This window comes from Protomyctophum bolini, assembly GCF_963924005.1.
Source record: "Protomyctophum bolini genome assembly, chromosome: 5".
Taxonomy (NCBI): Eukaryota; Metazoa; Chordata; class Actinopteri; order Myctophiformes; family Myctophidae; genus Protomyctophum; species Protomyctophum bolini.
In genome coordinates, this window is record NC_137866.1 from 45007219 (window position 1) to 45027702 (window position 20484).

The 20484-nt window shown below is 43.2% G+C and overlaps 1 protein-coding gene across 1 annotated transcript in view; it reads left to right on the forward strand.

Moving 5' to 3' along the window:
• slc9a8 (solute carrier family 9 member 8) overlaps positions 1-20484 on the forward strand; it is a 63068-nt gene that overhangs the window by 26307 nt on the left and 16277 nt on the right. Inside the window, exons 5-8 of the mRNA XM_080763125.1 lie at positions 3290-3373; positions 7776-7877; positions 8455-8489; positions 14170-14313. Coding sequence (XP_080619251.1) covers positions 3290-3373; positions 7776-7877; positions 8455-8489; positions 14170-14313 — 365 coding nt within the window. The remainder of the gene's footprint in view (positions 1-3289; positions 3374-7775; positions 7878-8454; positions 8490-14169; positions 14314-20484) is intronic.

The following is a 20484-nucleotide window of genomic DNA, read 5'->3' on the forward strand; positions in this document are numbered from 1 at the left end:
TAGAATGATTATTTTTTTAACTATATTTCTTATAGTTCTAGTGCTTGGTTGAAGCGTTCCATTGTTTCTCTAGTATTCCGAGAGAAGATGAGAGGACAGAGTTAGAATGAGAGCAACTGGCAAGTGATAGAAAACAGGTTAACCCCCTTTTAGGCCTGACGTCGAAATTAAAAATATTTAATAATATATTATTCAAAGATTTGAGGCACATTTTCACGATTTTTCAAAAAATAGCAGACCTACAAGTATGATCTTGTATATCTGCTATTTTTCAATAGCTAAATTATGACATAATGTTTAAAACACTGAATAGGGTCCCTGCCGCAAAATGGGTATAGAAAAACATATATAGCAGGTAATGTATGATATTTAGAAAGTTGGCAACAGAAACACAATTATGAATTCATCGCTTATAGCCCAAATTAAAACAATAGCGTGAATGGCCTTGTATAGCTCGCCTATAGCTTCACTACACTATGGGATCATTTATGGAAATTATTTTGAAATATGTTAGCTTTTTTCTGATTTCTAATTTTGTATAAAAAAAAAGATAATAGTTTTGTTTTTAATTATATATGTTTGTAAATATAATAAATGGCCCATAGTTTTGGAATCCCTTGCCACACACATGTACAATGGGTGAGACTTAACTGGCTGCTAGAGTTAATCATATGAGACGCACGCACGCACGCATGCACACGCGCGCGCGTGCACACACACACACACACACACACACACACACACACACACACACACACACACACACACATAGCCTGACACGACCCATCTGCCTCCATGACAAAGAGATGCTCTGACATCAGTGCACCACCCACGGCTCACAAACGCAACTTCCCCCATGCCATGGATACATGCATACATGAGATGCTTTGATTCAAACACGCATGCACGCACGCACACACACACACACACACACTGGTATGTATAATAAGCTTGTTATTCGTGGTGTGATATACATCTTTTCAATTAAAATGGATGCAAGCTCAAAATTAAGCCGTAGAGTAAAAAAGACCTAAGGGGAAAAAGAGCTTTGTTCAACCAATGGTACGTTTTAGTCGATAAAACAAAGTATATAAATGAAGCAACGGTTAAATGAATAATTTGTCAATGACAATCACTTTGAACCGATGCAAACTAATATTGGTGTACACACACAGTCACACACAGTCACACACACACACACACAGTCACACACAGTCACACACACACACACACACAGTCACACACACACACACACACACAGTAACACATGGGGCACTGGGAGAGTCAGAGGCGGGTGTTATACAGCGCGGGGGTCCACGTGGCGTGACGGTCCCGACTGAGCGGGCCTCTGATGATGATGATCTGGGATCCCGGCCAGTTCATTCATCCCAGAATGCAACAATGATGAGCATTCTGTTTGGCACACGTGATTGGAGAAGGGCAAAGGTCACAGAGGCTATAGTCCACTCAGAGACAGGGAAGTGTACAAACTGTACATCCTACTGTAAGATGGATACATAATGCATACGTCCTCTCAGACACACCATGTCATGCTGCATGTGTGCGAGTATGTTTTTTTGCATGCGTGACTCGCCTCGGTAGGGCTGTAAGCGAAACTGCAACCTTTTTAAAAGTAGCCTTATCTACAAGCGCACAGTTTGTAGTGTGTTTAACAGGAAGAAGATCGAAATCTAAAAATGTCTTCTACATCCTGACAGTTTTCTGAAAAAGCTATGTTTCTATGTCGGTCGTTCTTCGATTTTTCAAAAATAGCAGACCTATACAAGCTCGTAGCTTGTAGATCTGCTATTTTTCAATAGATAAAGCATAACATAATGCTAACACCAAAAGGGGTTCCCGCCCCAAAATGGGTTGAATCAAATGTAACTGTGATTATCTCAAATTATTGCGATTAGGATTAGGGGATTGTGTAACATTGTGACAGGCCTACACACGGTAGATAAGGACATAATGCATGCTTCCCCTCGGAACATGTACGCACGCATGCAAGCAACGTGTGTCATCTCTGTCAGGTGGAAACCTCTTACAGGGTAACTTGATCAAGGGAAGTGACTTTCTACACCAGGGATTTTCAACAGGTGGTCCGTGGACCACTGGTGCTCCGTGAAGGTGTCGCATGTGGTCCCTGACCATGCATTTAGTATTGTAGCAAAGTGAAGATTTTGTATTTTCTTCCACGGAACAGTGCACTAATACTTTTGGCGGACGTGGAAGTGCATACATGATATCAGTTACTGGGAAGTCTGAGGTTAAGAAATTCCACAGAAAGGGGAGTTCTCAAGAAGGGTGCAGTCTACCAGCTTACCTGATTGAGTCATCATTATTAGGAAATGTGCCCGTTTGCCTGCTCTATCAGTACTGTAATAAATATTTTTATTAGCTATATCGATTCAAATATCTTCTTACATTTGATGGACTTTTGAAATACTGTATTATTTAAATATATTTTAATACATCTAACAAAGACATTTTATTTATATTTTAAAACAATTCCCCATGGACCACCTGCAGGCCTATTATGCCATGGACCACTAGTAGTCCGTGAACCATCTGTTAAACAGTGGTATGTATACATTGCATAGCATTAGCAAGTGTTATGAAAGCGCTATAAAGCTTAGCCCAGCAGTGGTCCCTAGCTTGATTCTTAGTCAGGGTGGTGGTCCCTGGTTCACAATCAGTTGAAAACCCCTGTTCTACACCATTCAAACATTCAAAGTAGGCATGGAAGAGATTGCCTCACGGCGAGTTTAAACATTTTTTTTTGCCTTTATTGGATTGTACAGTTGAGTGACATGAAACGGGGAAAAAGAGACTGGGAGTAACACGCAGCAAAGGTCATCGGGCTGGGAAATCGAACCCGCAACTTGCTGCCGGGCTTCAGTAGAGCCCTATATATAGGCTATGCAGTATGCACGTGACATCATCGTAGGAAGTTATGCGGGAACACCTGAGTGTCAAAAGAACACTTTCTGGCCAAAAAGTCCTATCTAATTGTATTAAACGACTCACCGACATTGCAGCTGTACCGAAAGCTTGAATTATCATCTCTCTCTCTGCAAAGTTTTTGTGTCATAAAAAAACCACCATCGACAACGAGCTACTTTCTGTCAAGAACATGCGCGCAGGCTCGGACCGTGGCCAAATACATATCAATTTGGGGGTCCTTCATTTAAAAATGTAAAGTTTTAGTTAGAACCACTTGTTTATTCAGTCGTGAACTGTGTGAATTGATCAGTGAGTTTGTTTGTTTGTGTCTTTTCTCCTGAAGGAAGAAGAGATGTTTCGACCCAACATGTTCTTCCTGTTGCTGCTGCCGCCCATCATATTTGAGTCTGGATACTCTTTACACAAGGTGTGTGTGTGTGTGTGTGTGTGTGCATGTGCATTGTAATTATATATTTATTTACGTAACACTTTAGGAATTTAAATACACACTTGTGTAAACCACTCGAACCCCCAGCATCCCTATTCTGGGGGAAATCTACAAGCCATTCAATGTGCTTTACGGAAAAACATAAAAGCATCCCTGGCTAATAAGCGAAAATATGCCTTGATCTAATTATGTCAAATTGAGTAGTCACTTTGAGCTGTGATTGGCTGACCTTTGCATAACATTTGTGCTCTGGTGATGGGCAGAGTAATTAATCCTAGTGAGAGAGTGGCGACACTAGCGTTGAATCCCATTGTAGCAATGGAATGCGGAAGGAAGTGCTATCTCTGTAATTCTATCTCAAGGGGATAGTTCCAAATGTTTGGAACTATAGCCCCATAGCCCATCAAAGCGTGTCGCCACTCTCTTACTTTTCCACAGGGTTTGATGGGGATGCCTGACAGTATGGGGAGGAACTCCACAGGGTTTGATGCAGACATCTGTTCTGGTAAGAAACTTACCAGAACAGTTCCTCAGTCCAGCCCTCTTTCCCAGCCCATTCCGTAGAAGAATTTCTTGAAAATAATAATAAAATAATAAATGTAATAATACATACAATAAAAATGTAATCAAAACAACTTAATACTTCCTAATATGAACATCAAATGCATGGGTCATCGTTACAAGAACTCCATATATGGGCATAAATACATAATTGGGCGGGGAATGCATTTTCAACTTGACAAAATGACATCATCAAGCTGCAATATGGGCGTTATCCCCTTCAGTGAGAGATGAACTATTTCTAAAATAAATAAAATATGTACAGCGTTTATAATTTTAATGTTATTATAGAAGACAATTCAAGACGGGAAAAGAAAAAAAGTAAACAAAAGAATGTACTAAAAACTAAGATATATATATATAACGTACATTAAAAGAGTTAATATTAAGAAATAGGGTTAGGGTTAGTAAGTACATTAAAAAGAAAAAAACATAAATAAATAAAAAAGTACTAAGTAGAAAGAAAAAACTAAACAAAAAACAACAACAAATGAACTAAACTAAATTAAAAAATAAATAAAGATGTAAAAGTACATACAAAACTGAGACCCGTCTTGGAGCCACTATTTCAGCAAATTCAAATCCAAAGTCTCTGATTCTCCGGTCCCGAAAAGCAATCTAGTGCTCTTTGATTGAAGGGGAGCAAGGGTGGGTCTTCACTCACTGGAACCCAATCACAAGCCCTGAAAACATTCCCTGCTTTTTATCATCAATTAAACCATTATATAGGACCATCATCTTCTATCTATAAATGCACCAAGTCTCTGTCTGTCTGTACTACGTGTGTAATCCACGTAACTCGAGAAGCGTTCGCCCCACCGACTTCAGATTCCATACACACGTTCCACACGGCCACACCGCTCTAGTTAAAAAACAGGAAGAAGACTTTAAACTAGCGATTGAAAACAAGAAGTTGCTATGACAATGATCACAATGAAACTAAGTGTAAAGTTGCATCAAGTCACCATTGACGGACCAATGGAATATACATTTAATGTCCAGCTGCAGTATAGGGCAATAAGCGACATCTTCTAGTCCCAAATCATTACTTCCATATTAGCCTGAGACCGCAGGCGGTTTGTTTTCAAAAGAAAAATCGCACTCGTGTGAAGTGAGGGGCGCTCTTATCATGCATCATCATACATCACATTCCGTGATCAGCCCATCAAATCATCACTATGGGCTTCACACAAACACACAACGCTGGGAATAGGAGGGGCTGAGGCCGCTCAAATAGAAAATAAATCACACCCGTGTGAAGTGAGGGCCGCTCTCATCATCATACATCATCTCATTCCAGCCAATCACAATTTGCGTCCTCACCTTCGTAAATTGTCCATTCATTGTCAATGGCATTTAATGAGTTTGTGTTAGGACAAAATTTGGGGTACACACACACACCAAAAGCTGGACATAGGAGGGGCTTTCGGCCCTCAAAAAAACCTGGGAGAAACCTTTAAACGTCGCATAGTGCTAAACTCTCTCTCTCGATTGCTCTTCCCCTGCACCTGTGTCTAATCTCTCACTAGATTGACACACTATAGGTCTCTTTCAGGACCCCCAGACGGTCTCCTTCCTTGTACTCCCTGAGGCAGGAGGAGTACGCGTCATACAGTTACCCCCAAGTTCTCGTACGGTTTCTTCTGCAGCAGGTCGTTGCTTCTCTGGGCTAGGAGTGGCCCCAGACCCGCAAAGATGAAGGGGTACAGTCCAAGCATGATGAGAGCTACTAACCCCAATACCCACCTTTCCATTAACATGGACCCGCGTAGGTGGGGTAGAGTACCATGTATTCCCACTACCGCCAGGCCAAACCCTAACAGTAGGCTAAAGTATGTAGCAGCTCGTTTGGTTTGGAACAGCATGAAGATCAGTGCCAACACTACACTTCCTCTGCCAACCTGGGGGGGGCAGCGGACTGACCTCATGCCTCCTTCTATGCATGAGGAGTCCAAGCTGCTTCTTTTCACCTGACAAGAGGGGAATTTCCCCGGCCGGACGTAGCGCGTGGAAGGGACACGTTATTCCGACCAGTTCCTTTTCCCTCCATCAGGCGCCCCGGCTGGCCAGGGGGAGGTAGTTTTAGAGACCAGGATTATGGCATCCCAGTGTCTTAACGTCTCTGTGTAAAACAGGCAATACAGGTCAAACATGTGGTCATGTGACGACAACGTGTCCACTATTTCCCAATCTGGGAACCCATCGACAAAATAGAAGGAAAGCAAACAGACCCTCTGCTGTTTTGTTTCCCTGAATCATTATGTTTTCATTCCACTGATCCCCATGTACATATTATACCATCTGAATGCCACTGCCGACAGATTCAGTAGTGCAGCTCGGAATCTGTTTTTGAGAGAATAAAACATTTAACGGGTAGGGGGGGGGAGTGTCACGATATGATACACAATATTGGGCTCACGATATTTATTATTATTATTATTATTATTATATTTATTTATTTTATGCCAGGGACCACCAGAGGAGAAGATGGATGTTGGAGAAAAAAATGCTAAGTTATTGAACTAGTGTACAATCTCGTAGTGAGTCGTGATGCTATGTGAGCTTGTTGATCTGCTATTTTTGAACAGCCAACATGGATAAAGTGGTTAGAAATGAGAATGTATTAACTTTAGCTGGGGACGCCCTGCAACCTCTTTGAGAACCACTGTGATATGGTTGTTGTTGTTATTCATTTTTTTTTATCATCATTGGTCATCACAGTTTAAAAGTGCTTTATTTATAAAAGGAAGTGTAGCCTATAGTTACTTTCAACAGCTCGAACACCCTCAACAATATCTAGCGATTTCCCCCGAAAAACAAGCCCAAATTTGCTTCTAATAAGCAGACGTGGCAAGTAACTCTGTTCATAGCGCAGTGTCTTGTGAAGCCATTTAATGTGACAAGCTTTGTACCGAGGCAGCCGTTTTCTTGTTTTTAATGGAAAGCCACGTCTAGCCCTGTGAGCTTTTCTTCTCGCACACAATGGAACTGCTACTATTTTAAGAGTGCCATGTCCTCTTCTTTTCATTTAATATGCTGGCTAACATGTTACGTAATGCCATGTAAAACACAAGTCTACATGGCATTATTCATGTTGTCTACCATCGCTGTCGGCTGAAAACAAGCTCTCAGGAAATGGATTTTTTTTTAGTAGTTATTATTTAGTCTCATCTTCTTGTTAATGCTTTTAACCCTATAGGCCTGACGTCGAAAGAAAAAAAAAACGTTCGCTCGGAAAGAATATATATTCAAAGATTTGTGCCGCATTTTCACTATTTTTCAAAAATAGCAGACCTATGAGCTTGTAGATCTGCCATTTTTCAATAGCTAAATTATAACATAATGCTTAGTTAAAACACCAAAAGGGGTCCCCGTTCAGAATGGGTTGATTGGTTTAATATTCATAAAAAACAGACAGACTTAACTTAACCCACTTTCATTTTCACTGTGTTTTGATTAGTCAATATACAAGTTCGCAATGCACTACGTTGTGGGCTTGTAGTGCGCCTATTTTTGCAACGGAAAGCACGTCACTCTTGTATGACAAAATAGAGCATTCATTTACCAATGTAACGGTAACCACAACGGAACCTACAGTAGTTGGACACAGTTTTTTCAGCAGAACACTCGACTTGTATTCGTTTTACTGAGGTTAAGGTTAGGAATGCCTGGTGGCAACCATTCCGAGGTCACCAGGTTTGACCGGGTTGGAATATGTTGTTGTATACCGACCCTTCTTGTATTCAATGAAACGTAAATAAGTTGAAATATGGAGATTGGAGATGCGAGGTTGATATTCATTCTGTGAATGTATCCTCAGGGTAACTTCTTCCAGAACATTGGTTCCATCACTCTGTTTGCTGTGATCGGAACGGCCATCTCTGCCTTCATTGTAGGAGGGGGCATCTACTTTCTTGGACAGGTGAGTGTGTGTTTGGTGCACGGTTCACTAGCTCGGGTCCCGGGGAGACATCACATTTCTATTTTGGGTCTCGAACCGAAAAGTTTAGTGCTCAGTGCACTAAGCTATGGCTGCCCCTAAAGCTAACCACTATGACAAATATGCCCTATGAGTATGTATTCTTCTTCATTTGATGAATAATACAAATATCACAACGTGATGCAATGCACTGCGTTTGTGAGTTTGTATATTTTATTTTTGCTCTTTTTTTTTACACTGTAACTGCAACTTTGCTTTGGCCTAGCAGTGTATAACCCTCCAAAGACCGTCCCATTAGACACAGCTAAATCCCTTCTTCTTTATCAGAGTGACACAAAGATATAACCTGGGCAATGCAGATGGATACTGACAGAGATTTGTGAGAATAATAGCCAAACCATGTTGCGTTGATCTTTTTCTTGCCGATTCTATAGATACTGTACTGACATGTGACTAGGCTAATTTGTGTGCGTGTGCGTGTGTGTGTGTGTGTGTGTGCGTGTGTGTGCGTGTGTGTGCACGTGTGTGTGTGTGTGTGTGTGTGCGTGCTCTCTCCCAGGCTGATGTGATCTACAAGATGACCATGACAGACAGGTGAGTGTGCTGCTCCACTTTCTAAGAGACTAGAATTGAAAACACATGATCATATTATTAAAGATGTGCCTCGCGTGACTTCTCCACGTGCGTACTGTGTGAGTGTGTGTGTGTGTGTGTACGTATGCCTGGTGGCGGTACTGTAAGGAGTTCCACTGAAATACGGTATGTGTTTTCTAACCATAAATGGCCATCAATCGGTCAGCTCCATATATGGGCATATGTTCTGATAATCTCCATTTATGGGCGTAAAAGGTACAGATACAGATTTCTCTCCGATCTTATACAAAGATGGCAGATCTACAAGATGGCAACCTAGCAGTGCCGTGTTGCGACACGTTGTGAGCTTGTACATCCTGTGTGTGTGTGTGTGTGTGTGTGTGTGTGTGTGTGTGCGCGCATACATCTGTCTGCACAGCTATTCTGTCTAGAAGAAGTGCTATAGTAGCACTTTCAAGGCAATTTCCTTTTTAGCAAAGAGGAAGCAGCATTGTCCTGGCGTCGGGGTCACAGAGCAGCCAAAGAGCTGACCGTGAGAGCAGAGCAGAGCACAGTCAATCTTAGAAGGACGACGATGCCAGGCCATTGGCAGGCATCCAGTCCAGGAACTTGGGCTGGGTTAATTAAGCACAGCTATATCAAAACCTATAGACGTATAGCTGACTGGAAACATTCGATTTTTTGCCATTTCTTTAGTTTTAGTTAACGGAAAAATAACCCTGGGAATCATTTTGAGACGGAGGAGAGACGGGAGGGGATTAGAGAGACTGCTGGTTCCGTTTGATTGAATCGAATCTGTATTCATACGTTTGTTAACGGTGCTGAAAGGATAACCCCTTTCCATTGTGGTCCATTGTACTCAATTCGTCAGTAATACAATATCATTCCACATTATGGTGGCCACATAGTATAGCTTTCCCCATGTTTGAGCCGGATTTTTGGAGGAACGATTATTGTGTATTAACACATTTTTGCTGGTCCCCCTGGTAGTGGTACCCCCCAAGGACCCCTGGCTGGGGGTCCCCAGACCCCCCAACGACCCCTGGCTGGGGGTCCCCAGACCCCCCCCCCCAACGACCCCTGGCTGGGGGTCCCCCAGACACCACTTTGAGAACCACTGCTCTGGAGAACACCATGCCTGTTTTGTAAATACATCAAACATGCGATTACAATCCGTCTGTAATGGATAAAGCCTTGGCCTTCAAGAGAGGTCAGCAGGTGGTCCCCCGACCTTCTTAAAGTGTTTCGACCCTTATATGCCAGAGGCAAGAGGAGGCTCTCTCTGCACTCTTGTCTGTTCTTAGGGGGACTGCAGGCACTAAGAGGTCTCTACTCTCTAGGACTGTGCTTTGCTTCCGGCCTATAGGGTCGTCTCCTACGTCTCACCAGACTGTTTGTCTGTGCGGTGTAATACTTTACCAGCTAGATAAGGAGAGGTTCAGTGATGACAGATGATACTTGTTGGGTTTGAGGTAGAATGGGAGGAATGCCATCTTCTGTGAATGAACTGATTAAAGAGCGTCCAGCTCCTCAAAGGACATCTCCCACCAAGTGGACCTATGGGATGATGGGTGCACAATGATGGGAAAGAGAGGGACGAGTGAAAGTTGAGAAGGTGCCGACGACCTTTCGGAAAATAGTAAAAAAGAAGTGTCTCACACACACACACTGGCTTCATAGTATCCATTCATTCATTGTTTATTTAATAAACATTTCGACCTGTTATACGGCCAACGGACCGTAACGTTAATCAAATAAAATAAATGAAGACTAATCGCTGGAGTGACACATTGTTCATCTTTTTTAAGTGAAAGATGAGAAACATTAGGAACACTCTACAGCCAATTCACTTGGCTGAGAGGTCAACACGGTACCTGGTGCACCGAGAATTGGACCTGACCTCCAGATATGGGGACCTACAGAATCGGCTAAGACGCAACGACATGAGAATATACCGCGATATAAAAGCGAGGCGACATTTTTGTATAGGCAGGCCTTGATGGCGTCATAAGGCCTGATGTGTACACATTGTGAACGTTAGATCGGCTATGTTCGGAGTGTGACACCCACGTGACGTGCAACCAGGCATGAAATAACTTGTCTGTAGTTCTGTCTTGTCCACTAGACGAAATTGTCAGCATCATTCATTCGTTATTTTAGTCGTAGCTTAGTTTTTTTTCCTTTTGGCAGCTAAAATCCTGCTACCCTAATAGACAGGGGTACATAAGCACATGGCCGTTTATCCAACAGCTTTCTCCGACCCAACCACACTTTCACCACACATCTCTATATGCAAAATAAATTCGGCACACTCCCAGAATACATATAGGCTACATTTCATTGAAAGAAATTTCTTAATTACTGAATAAATATTACTTTTGTCAACCACGCCATTGTTGCTCAACATCAACAGCCTACGTCAGAATCGTCATGTTGGCGTCTACTACGCCAACTACGTTCACTTAATGGGGCCAGTCCTTCACAGTGACACACGCGTTAGATGAACCACGCGACCGGGATGGTTTCTACCCCTCAATGTCGTGCATTTGCTGCGCCCTTCTAATGCTGCGCCACGCCTACTCTATACTGCTCCATGCGACTCGAACAGCGTCAGCAGCAGCAGCTCCGAGCCTCCGTCAGAAAGGCTGCCCACAGCACTGCACAGCCCCACACCCAAATGAATCGAATGAATGAATAAGGCGCTTATATCGCTTTTGCTCAGTGGATGGGACATTTACATTAAAAGCAATCGGATGGACGCGTGGATAACGGCATGGCTGTGTGCAATCGGAGGGAAAGCTTCCATAATCCATATAGCTTCCATGCTAGCTGCTTCAGACACAGGGGAGGGGAGGGAGAAATAGTGCGAAATAGCGCTTATGCAACAATTACCCTAACACACAAACACCTCAACTCGATGTCATTGTGAATAAGAATTTCGAGCGAAATAATAATTTTTGGAAGGACACTTTCACCCAGTATGAAGCTAAATGTGGAAGCCGTGTGTGTCACACCAAAACGGGTGACCTATAGAAACCTGTAACCAGCCTCTCGCACTGCCTGCGAGTTGGCTCCGTCTAAGGCTCCGTCTTATGAGCAAATTCAGAACTTCCGGTCTGAGAGCTAGCAGATTTAAGACATCCGGTTGCTTTCAGAATAAAATAAGGTTATTTAATTCGTTAATTAAATAAATTTTACATTACATTATTAGTATTATTATTACATTACAGTTATTGTAAAGACACACATTATGTTTCTGTGTAAAAAAAAGTAATTAAATAACATAAAAAAGTTATCTAAATGGATAAATGCTATTCACTGGAGTGCATGGACTTTATAAAGTGGACACTGGACAAAAGACGGCTCCGCCAGGCAACTATCTGGACATACCCACGCGTTTGGGAAGATGTCCTCTACCACCCCACAGTCTCCGCTAAGCGGGAGAGGTGTAAAATTCACAGCAGCAGAGCTTCTACTGGGGTCAATGCAAACAAATGTACCGTTTCCGGACCCAGAATGGACACTGGACAAAGAGGCCTCCGCGAGGCAACTATCTGGACATACCCACGCGTCCGGGGAGATGTCCTCTACCACCCCACAGTCTCCGCTAAGCGGGAGAGGTGTAAAATTCAGAGCAGCAGACCTTCTATTGGGGTCAACACTCAAAAAAGTGCCGTTTCCAGACCCAGAATGGACACTGGACAAAGAGGCCTCCGCGAGGCAACTATCTGGACATACCCACGCGTCCGGGGAGATGTCCTCTACCACCCCACAGTCTCCGCTAAGCGAGAGAGGTGTAAAATTCAGAGCAGCAGAGCTTCTACTGGGGTCAATGCAAAAGAAATTACCGTTTTCGGACCCAGACTGGACACTGGACAAAAGACGGCTCCGCGAGGCAACTAGCTGGACATACCCACGCGTCCGGGGAGATGTCCTCTACCACCCCACAGTCTCTGCTAAGCGGGAGAGGTGTAAAATTCAGAGCAGCAGACCTTCTATTGGGGTCAACACTAAAAAAAGTGCCGTTTCCAGACCCAGAATGGACACTGGACAAAGAGGCCTCCGCGAGGCAACTATCTGGACATACCCACGCGTCCGGGGAGATGTCCTCTACCACCCCACAGTCTCCGCTAAGCGGGAGAGGTGTAAAATTCAGAGCAGCAGACCTTCTATTGGGGTCAACACTCAAAAAAGTGCCGTTTCCAGACCCAGAATGGACACTGGACAAAGAGGCCTCCGCGAGGCAACTATCTGGACATACCCACGCGTCCGGGGAGATGTCCTCTACCACCCCACAGTCTCCGCTAAGCGAGAGAGGTGTAAAATTCAGAGCAGCAGACCTTCTACTGGGGTCAATGCAAAAGAAATGACCGTTTCCGGACCCAGACTGGACACTGGACAAAAGACGGCTCCGCGAGGCAACTATCTGGACATACCCACGCGTCCGGGGAGATGTCCTCTACCACCCCACAGTCTCTGCTAAGCGGGAGAGGTGTAAAATTCAGAGCAGCAGACCTTCTATTGGGGTCAACACTCAAAAAAGTGCCGTTTCCAGACCCAGAATGGACACTGGACAAAGAGGCCTCCGCGAGGCAACTATCTGGACATACCCACGCGTCCGGGGAGATGTCCTCTACCACCCCACAGTCTCCGCTAAGCGAGTAAATGGGTGCTTATATTTCTATGTGAAATGTGGTGATGCTGGCATCACAATAGATGCCAGCATCACGCTGCCTCCGTCTAATAAGCACATTTACAACTTCCTGTTTGGAAACCGAAACAGATGCTTCTGACATTTGCCTGTGCGTGCTTAATCGTTGTACTTCTGAACACATTTCCCAAATCTCAGTGATTTATCCACACATCGCTCTGTGTGTGTGTGTGTGTGTGTGTGTGTGTGTGTCGCGTCGCCCTCCAGCTGCAATTGCGAGTGTGCGCTGTGTGCAGGGCACACTACTGAGTTTAAAACCACAGCTGAAACATGAAGTGGAGTCTGTCAATTCCCGCAATTTCCTTCTTCCCATATTGCGCTGCAACGACACTAGGATTGAGCCCCCCGAAGGGGGGCGAAATTCTAGTGTTTAGTATAAACAAGCATTTTCATCGTAGTTTTAATCAACAAAATGAACACCGATTGGGTTATCCAAGTGCAAAGGAATTGCAGAGAGACTGGAAATGAGCTCATCTTTCTGGACCGCTTGATTGTCACTTCCAGAGTCCTCCCTTTCCACAAGAATGTGGTGACTGGGTGACCTAGATGGACAGATGAGGAGAGAAATGTTACGCACTAGAGCAAAGAAAAGAGGAAAGAGCACCGAAAAATAGCTTAAAGCCTTAAAGCCAAACCGCAACAGTGCAACTACTCGCAACTATACTTGCATGGAGTTGCATTGGTGTGGATGGCCTTAAAATATATACGTCAGCTGAAAATGCATGCAAACACTGCCCACTTTTAACATTTTCAAGTGGGCCCTGATCCAGAGAATGCTTGAGAACCGCTGTCTTAAAGCAAATGTTGAAAGATATATAAAGCCCAGATGGGAAGGAGGAACTACATGTGATCCGCACAGAATTGGCTGCTGTCGGTGGGTCCAACAATGTGAATCTGTGAAACTTGACGTGACTTCGAATGCCATGGTCCAAGTGGTTAACTTCTGTCCGTCCTCTGTTCCTTTGCCAGCTTCGCCTTCGGCTCCCTGATCTCGGCGGTGGACCCCGTAGCGACCATCGCCATCTTCAACGCCCTCAACGTGGACCCCGTGCTCCAGATGCTGGTGTTCGGAGAGAGCATCCTCAATGACGCCGTGTCCATTGTGCTCACGAAGTAGGTTTTCCCCTATTCTGACTCCTGTACGTTCTCCTGTGCAAAGCACCCCCTAATTGATATATATACTGTACGTTTTCCTGTGCCAAGCACCCCCAAATTGATATATATATATATATACAGGGCTTAAAGGGTAAGACCACTTTTTTTGAGGTTTGGGTTGTGTAGTTACTTTGCAATGATGCAACTCCAAATGTGGACAAGAAATAAAAAAGAACTGCTCCAATGATTAGAAATTGATAATTCAAAATATGCTCCTCATTGACTTACATTGTAGCTAAAACAGCTCTCAAAGTCACTCTTTTAGTACGTAAACAAACACAAACAATGTTGATTCAGACAATATAGAGCATCACCAAAACTCATGTCGTTTTATTTTTTCATAAAAATGTTATCTTCCTGTTGATTTTTATTTTATTGGGAAGAAAACCCGGACTGGATACGTGGATCCAGATCCAGATCTTCAAATAGTAAAATCAACAGGAATCTAACATTTTTATGAAAAAATAAAACGACATGAGTTTTGGTGATGCTCTATATTGTCTGAATCAACATTGTTTGTGTTTGTTTACGTACTAAAAGAGTGACTTTGAGAGCTGTTTTAGCTACAATGTAAGTCAATGAGGAGCATATTTTGAATTATCAATTTCTAATCACTGGAGCAGTATTTTTTCATTTCTTGTCCACATTTGGAGTTGCATCATGGCAAAGTAACTACACAACCCAAACCTCAAAAAAAATGTGGTCTTACCATTTAAAGTTCTCAGTCCTGGGGACTGATTTCTGCCCTGAGGATCTCATAGGGGTCATTGAATGAGATCAGTGCAGATTTGCAAAAAAAACATTTTCAGTCTTGGGATTGTTTTTATCTTTAAGCCCTGTATATATTTGGCCGCAGACCCCAATGTGAAAATGTTTAGTGCCAGAGACCCCCCCCCCCCCCGGCCCCCCAGAAGAAAATACACTTTCAAGATTGTTCTAAAATGTCAGATGTACAAGCTCACAGCACGGGCACAAAGTGAGGCGCTATAGGTTTCATACTTTAAATAATTAAAAGTATTCAAGAGCGTGCATGTGACTAAATATTAGTCTGTTTATATACAGACTGATTGTGAATGTTTATAGGGCGCTGTTTTTTCTTTCTTCTTGCCTTGCCTCGCGTTCATTCTCCTTGAATGGGGACGCGTTTATATTTGCCTGTCTGTGCACGCCATTCTCACAGGCTGGCACTCCCAAGGAACCCCACACAACACCTGTGTATGCAAAGGGCCTGCCAAAGATGTGTCTACAGATGACACACACACACACACACACACACACACACACACCAATGCTGTCCTGCACATAGTCATCTATGACGATACTGAATGTACTTATAATGTATCATGACTGGCACTTTGTGTTCAAAAATGTCCAAGAATTGCAGATGTACAGGCTGACGCAGTGACGTGCTGTGAGCTTGTAGATCTGCAATCTTTGAATAGCCAACGTCGGTATAAAGTGATGGAGTGGTTTACTTCATAAACCTTGTTATGAATTGTTATGCCACATGACATGATCTATATAACGATATGCAATGTGCTTAGAATGCATTATGAATGAACTTGTAATGCATTATAGATCCGACCGTAATACACAGCAGGGCTTCTCAAAGTAAGGGGCCGTCCGTGGCACCCTATAGTGTGCCTTGACTCAAGTCCACCGGTGCTGCAGAACAGCTGAATAATATTTGGAATTCATCAATATCACTTCAGTTTAACCAAAAGTTATTAAAGTTATTTTCAAGGTGGAACAAACCATTCTCTCCAAAGACAGACACATTTACATTTTTACGTACCGTTAATATGACCAAAGGTGCTATAACCAATTTTGGAAGGGAACCCCTTTTGGTGTTGGCATCATGTTATGCTTTAGCTATTGAAAAAATAGCAGATCTACAAGCTCATAGCGCGCCACCGAGTGGCGCGCTATGAGCTTGTAGGTCTGCTATTTTTGAAAAATCGAAGAACGACTGACACAGAAACATAGCTTTTTCAGAAAACTGTCGGGATGTAGAAGAACATTTTTAGAATCTGATCTCGGGTCAAAATGGGATAAAGTAACAATGAAATCCAGTGGTGCTGTGGATGAGACGGGGGAGACCTGAGCCAAACACGTTCATATTGATTATTTCATTGAAATGGCTTATTTTATATAATCGTTTAGTCCAAATCAACAGTTGCACGCTAATAATCAAAACTAGATCTGTGTGCGTGCATACATCTGTATATAGCCACATATGGCCTACTTGTACTGTATATGTCAAGTTCAGTTGCACTTGGTGCCGTGGGTTGTTGTGGCCCAGGCATAGGCCGACCTTTGAACCATAGGCGTTGCTTCCATGCTGATACGGCATGTGACGAGAGGCGGAGGAGAGGAAACGCAGCCACGGTGACCTATTTTATCGCCCCAGAGAAGAAGCCACACTTTCTGGGTTGCCACATCAAATATGTACATACTAGGCCACTCGGATGGTGCAGCGGTGAAGTGCCTCCCCACAACGCGGTGGTTTTGTGGGTTTGACGACTCAGACTTTGTCAAGCGTCTATACTAGTGTGTCGATACTTCAACCCATTTAGGCCTGAGATCAGATTCTAAAAATGTCTTCTACATCCTGACAGTTTTCTGAAAAAGCTATGTTTCTATGTCAGTCGTTTTTCAAAATATTTTTCAATAGCTAAAGCATAACATGATGCTAACACCAAAAGGGGTTCCTGCCCAAAATTGACTTTTAAGAAAAAGAAAGAAGGAAAGAAAAAAAGACCATTACTACATCAAAGGTAACCAAACAAACTATACTATAACCACTAGTCAAACATTGGCCGAATAATATAAGAAAGAGGCAAACATTGTGTTGTGAGATTGTAGATCAGCTTTTTTCACAATACCTGTGGAACCGAGTCAAACTTAATGTAGTGCCTCCAAGTCCTACCATTCTTAAAAGTGCGAGAACCACTGGTCTGTACGAACACAATTCGGGGAGGAAAGCTGGGCAGGGAAAGGGGGATAGTTGTTACTGCACGTAATCCCAATTAGAAGCATCCCAAAATTAGAGATGTCCCGACCGATACCAGTATCGGAACACTGCCCGATATGCCCTTATTTGGTCATATCGGGGTCGGCGAATATGCCAGTCTAACCACCCGTCCGATACAGGGGTAAGAAGGGGTTGATACTATGGCAGCTAAATAAAACGTCTGGGCATGTGGAGTTTGTTTTCTAGTTGCCCAAACTGCAAGTTGAACGTTTGAGTGAGGAGTCTGCTATAAACACAACACGAGATATATAGCTAGCTATAAACACAATACGATATATATATATATAGCTAGCTATAAACAGAACACGAGATAGATATAGCTAGATAGCTATAAACACAACACGAGATATCTGTCTAAACAAACACCTCTGCTCTGCTCCGTCTCTCCACACACAGACACACACGTGCGCGCAACACGCACCCTCAACATGGCTCAAAAAAGCTCATTAACTCTACTACGATAATATATATATAAAAGAAAAACGCAGCTGAACGGTCAAAGCTTAGCATAGCATATGCATCCAGGGAGTGTGCACGCACACTACCTGGATGCCAACGGTGAACCTCTGCCCCACATTTTCCAGAACGGTTATAGCGCCAACAGGAGGCCGACTTTGAAAAAGAGTAATTTTTTGTATATTACTCCTCCAGATTCTGTCCAAAAATCCCTCAAATCGTTACACACTATCTCTATAGTCATGTGTTCAAGACGGATCTGTCCAATGTTTCATATTCCATCCTAATTGGCCAACATTGGCTTTCAATTTTGCAAGATTGGCCTGTTTTGAACAAAAAGCCTCAAATCATGAATAGAACACAGCATGCAATTTACGTGAAATCTTTCACGGTCTTTCCTACTAGGCTGAGGAATATATATCCCACCCTTTTCACATTGGCCTGTTATAGCGCCACCAACAGGTGGATTTTTGCAAAACACATTTTTGGAACAAAATGCCTCAAATCATCCAATTGCCATCCAAGGCATAAGAAGAAATGGCATCCTTTTCACATTGGCGCCACCAGGAGGCCACAACCTGACCTGCCCCGACGGGCACTTTATCTAGTTTGAGCTATTTCTTTTAAGTATTTTTAACAATGCCAATTAGAGATCAGCCAGATCAGCCATAAGAATGCCATATGTCAAGATATTACAGATTATTTTAACCGATATTGATGATTATAATGTGACCATCAATGGGTTTTGTACTCTCAGATCAGCCAGTCTGCCTGTCTGTCTGTCTCTTTATGAGTGTCAGCGGGGGCCTACCATCTCCACTTCCACCAGCAAAACTAAAATTACAAATGACAAAATTCAGCAAAGAGTTCAATATAAATCTAATATAATAATTGTTATGTAAACTTTATATTTCTGTAAGGTACCCCGTGTAGTACCTCCACATAACCCTAGGCGTGCACGTAAACCCCCATTTGAGCAACCACTGAAATGCATATCTAGCAGTGAGTTGTGATTTGGTGTGTTGTTTAACTTGTTTTATCCCATGTTATGGTTTAGGTATTGAAAAATAGCAGATCTACTTGTAGGTCTGCTAGTTTTGAAAGATCGAAGAACGACTGACATAGAAACATAGCTTTTTCAGAAAACTGTCAGGATGTAGAAGACATTTTTTAGAATCTGATATCAGGCCAAAATGGGTTAAGGTGTCCTGACGTTTTCCGCCCGAAACCTGGTGACACCAAGGATTGACTGGGGAAACCCGGTCACCCCCCAAAAGACAACGAGAGTCAAAACAACCAAACATTCCACGTGTCCACGTTGTGTTGTGAACAGGTTCCACCAGACCAGACCAGACTGGTGGAACTAGTTTGGTGGACAGTAACCGCTTTACTGTATCTCACTACACATGACTAATGGTGGTATCTGTGTAGAATGACAGGTGTTCACGCACACACACACACGCACACACACAAAGTATTACTATACTTGTTAGGCCATCGAAAGTTTATTTCAACAGTATTGAAAATTGCTGAAAAATAGCAAAACGGTACATCTACATAATGTAAGATGTACTACGTAAGATCTACATAAATCAGGCATTACTTTTCCTAAACGTTAGTGAGGTTTTTTTTTCTCCATAAAACTAGCATTTCTCTTGTGATGACCAGGGGAAATCTAATTCTACTATACTTGTAGGGGACATTTGGCCCTCACAAGTATAGTAATAAACGCGCACACACACACACGCACACGCACACACACACACACACACACACACACACACACACACACACACACACACACACACACACACACACACACACACACACACACACACACACACACACACACAGGAAACTGGTTCCACACCTGGTAGACAGTGACCACTACTGTATCACGCAGTACCCAGTGACAGGACATGTGATGAGTTAATCTCAATGGAATGACACAGATTCTTCCATTTGGATCCGCACAAGAAGTGCAACATAATGGATCCAAACACTGATATAATATGGTCAAACACACACACACGCTCACACACACACACGTGCATGCGCACGCACGCACACACACACACACACACGCACACGCACACGCACACACACACACACACACACACACACACACACACACGCACACACACACACACGCACACACACACACACACACACACACACACGCACACACACACACACACGCACACACACACGCACACGCACACACACACACGCACACACACACACGCACACACACACACACACGTACACGTGAAACGCGCTCCACACTCACACTAGTGGACAGCGTCCTACTGTGGCACACACATGACATGACTAAAGGTTTAACAAGATAATCTCAGTGAAATGGCGCGTGCATGCACGCGCACACACACACACACACACACACACACACACACACACATTTGTATTACCTTAGGGCAGTGGTTTTCAAACCTTTTCATTTCAAGGTTGACTATTTATTCAGCATTTAAGCCACGGACCACCATTTGATGACATTTGATCTCTCAGACACAAAAGGTTCTTGTATTTCGTTATCGTTGGATAAGATTTTGTCCACAAGTCCATGCAGTATTGATCTTTGGGTGCCATAGCTGAGATAACAGGAAAAACGTTAATCAAAA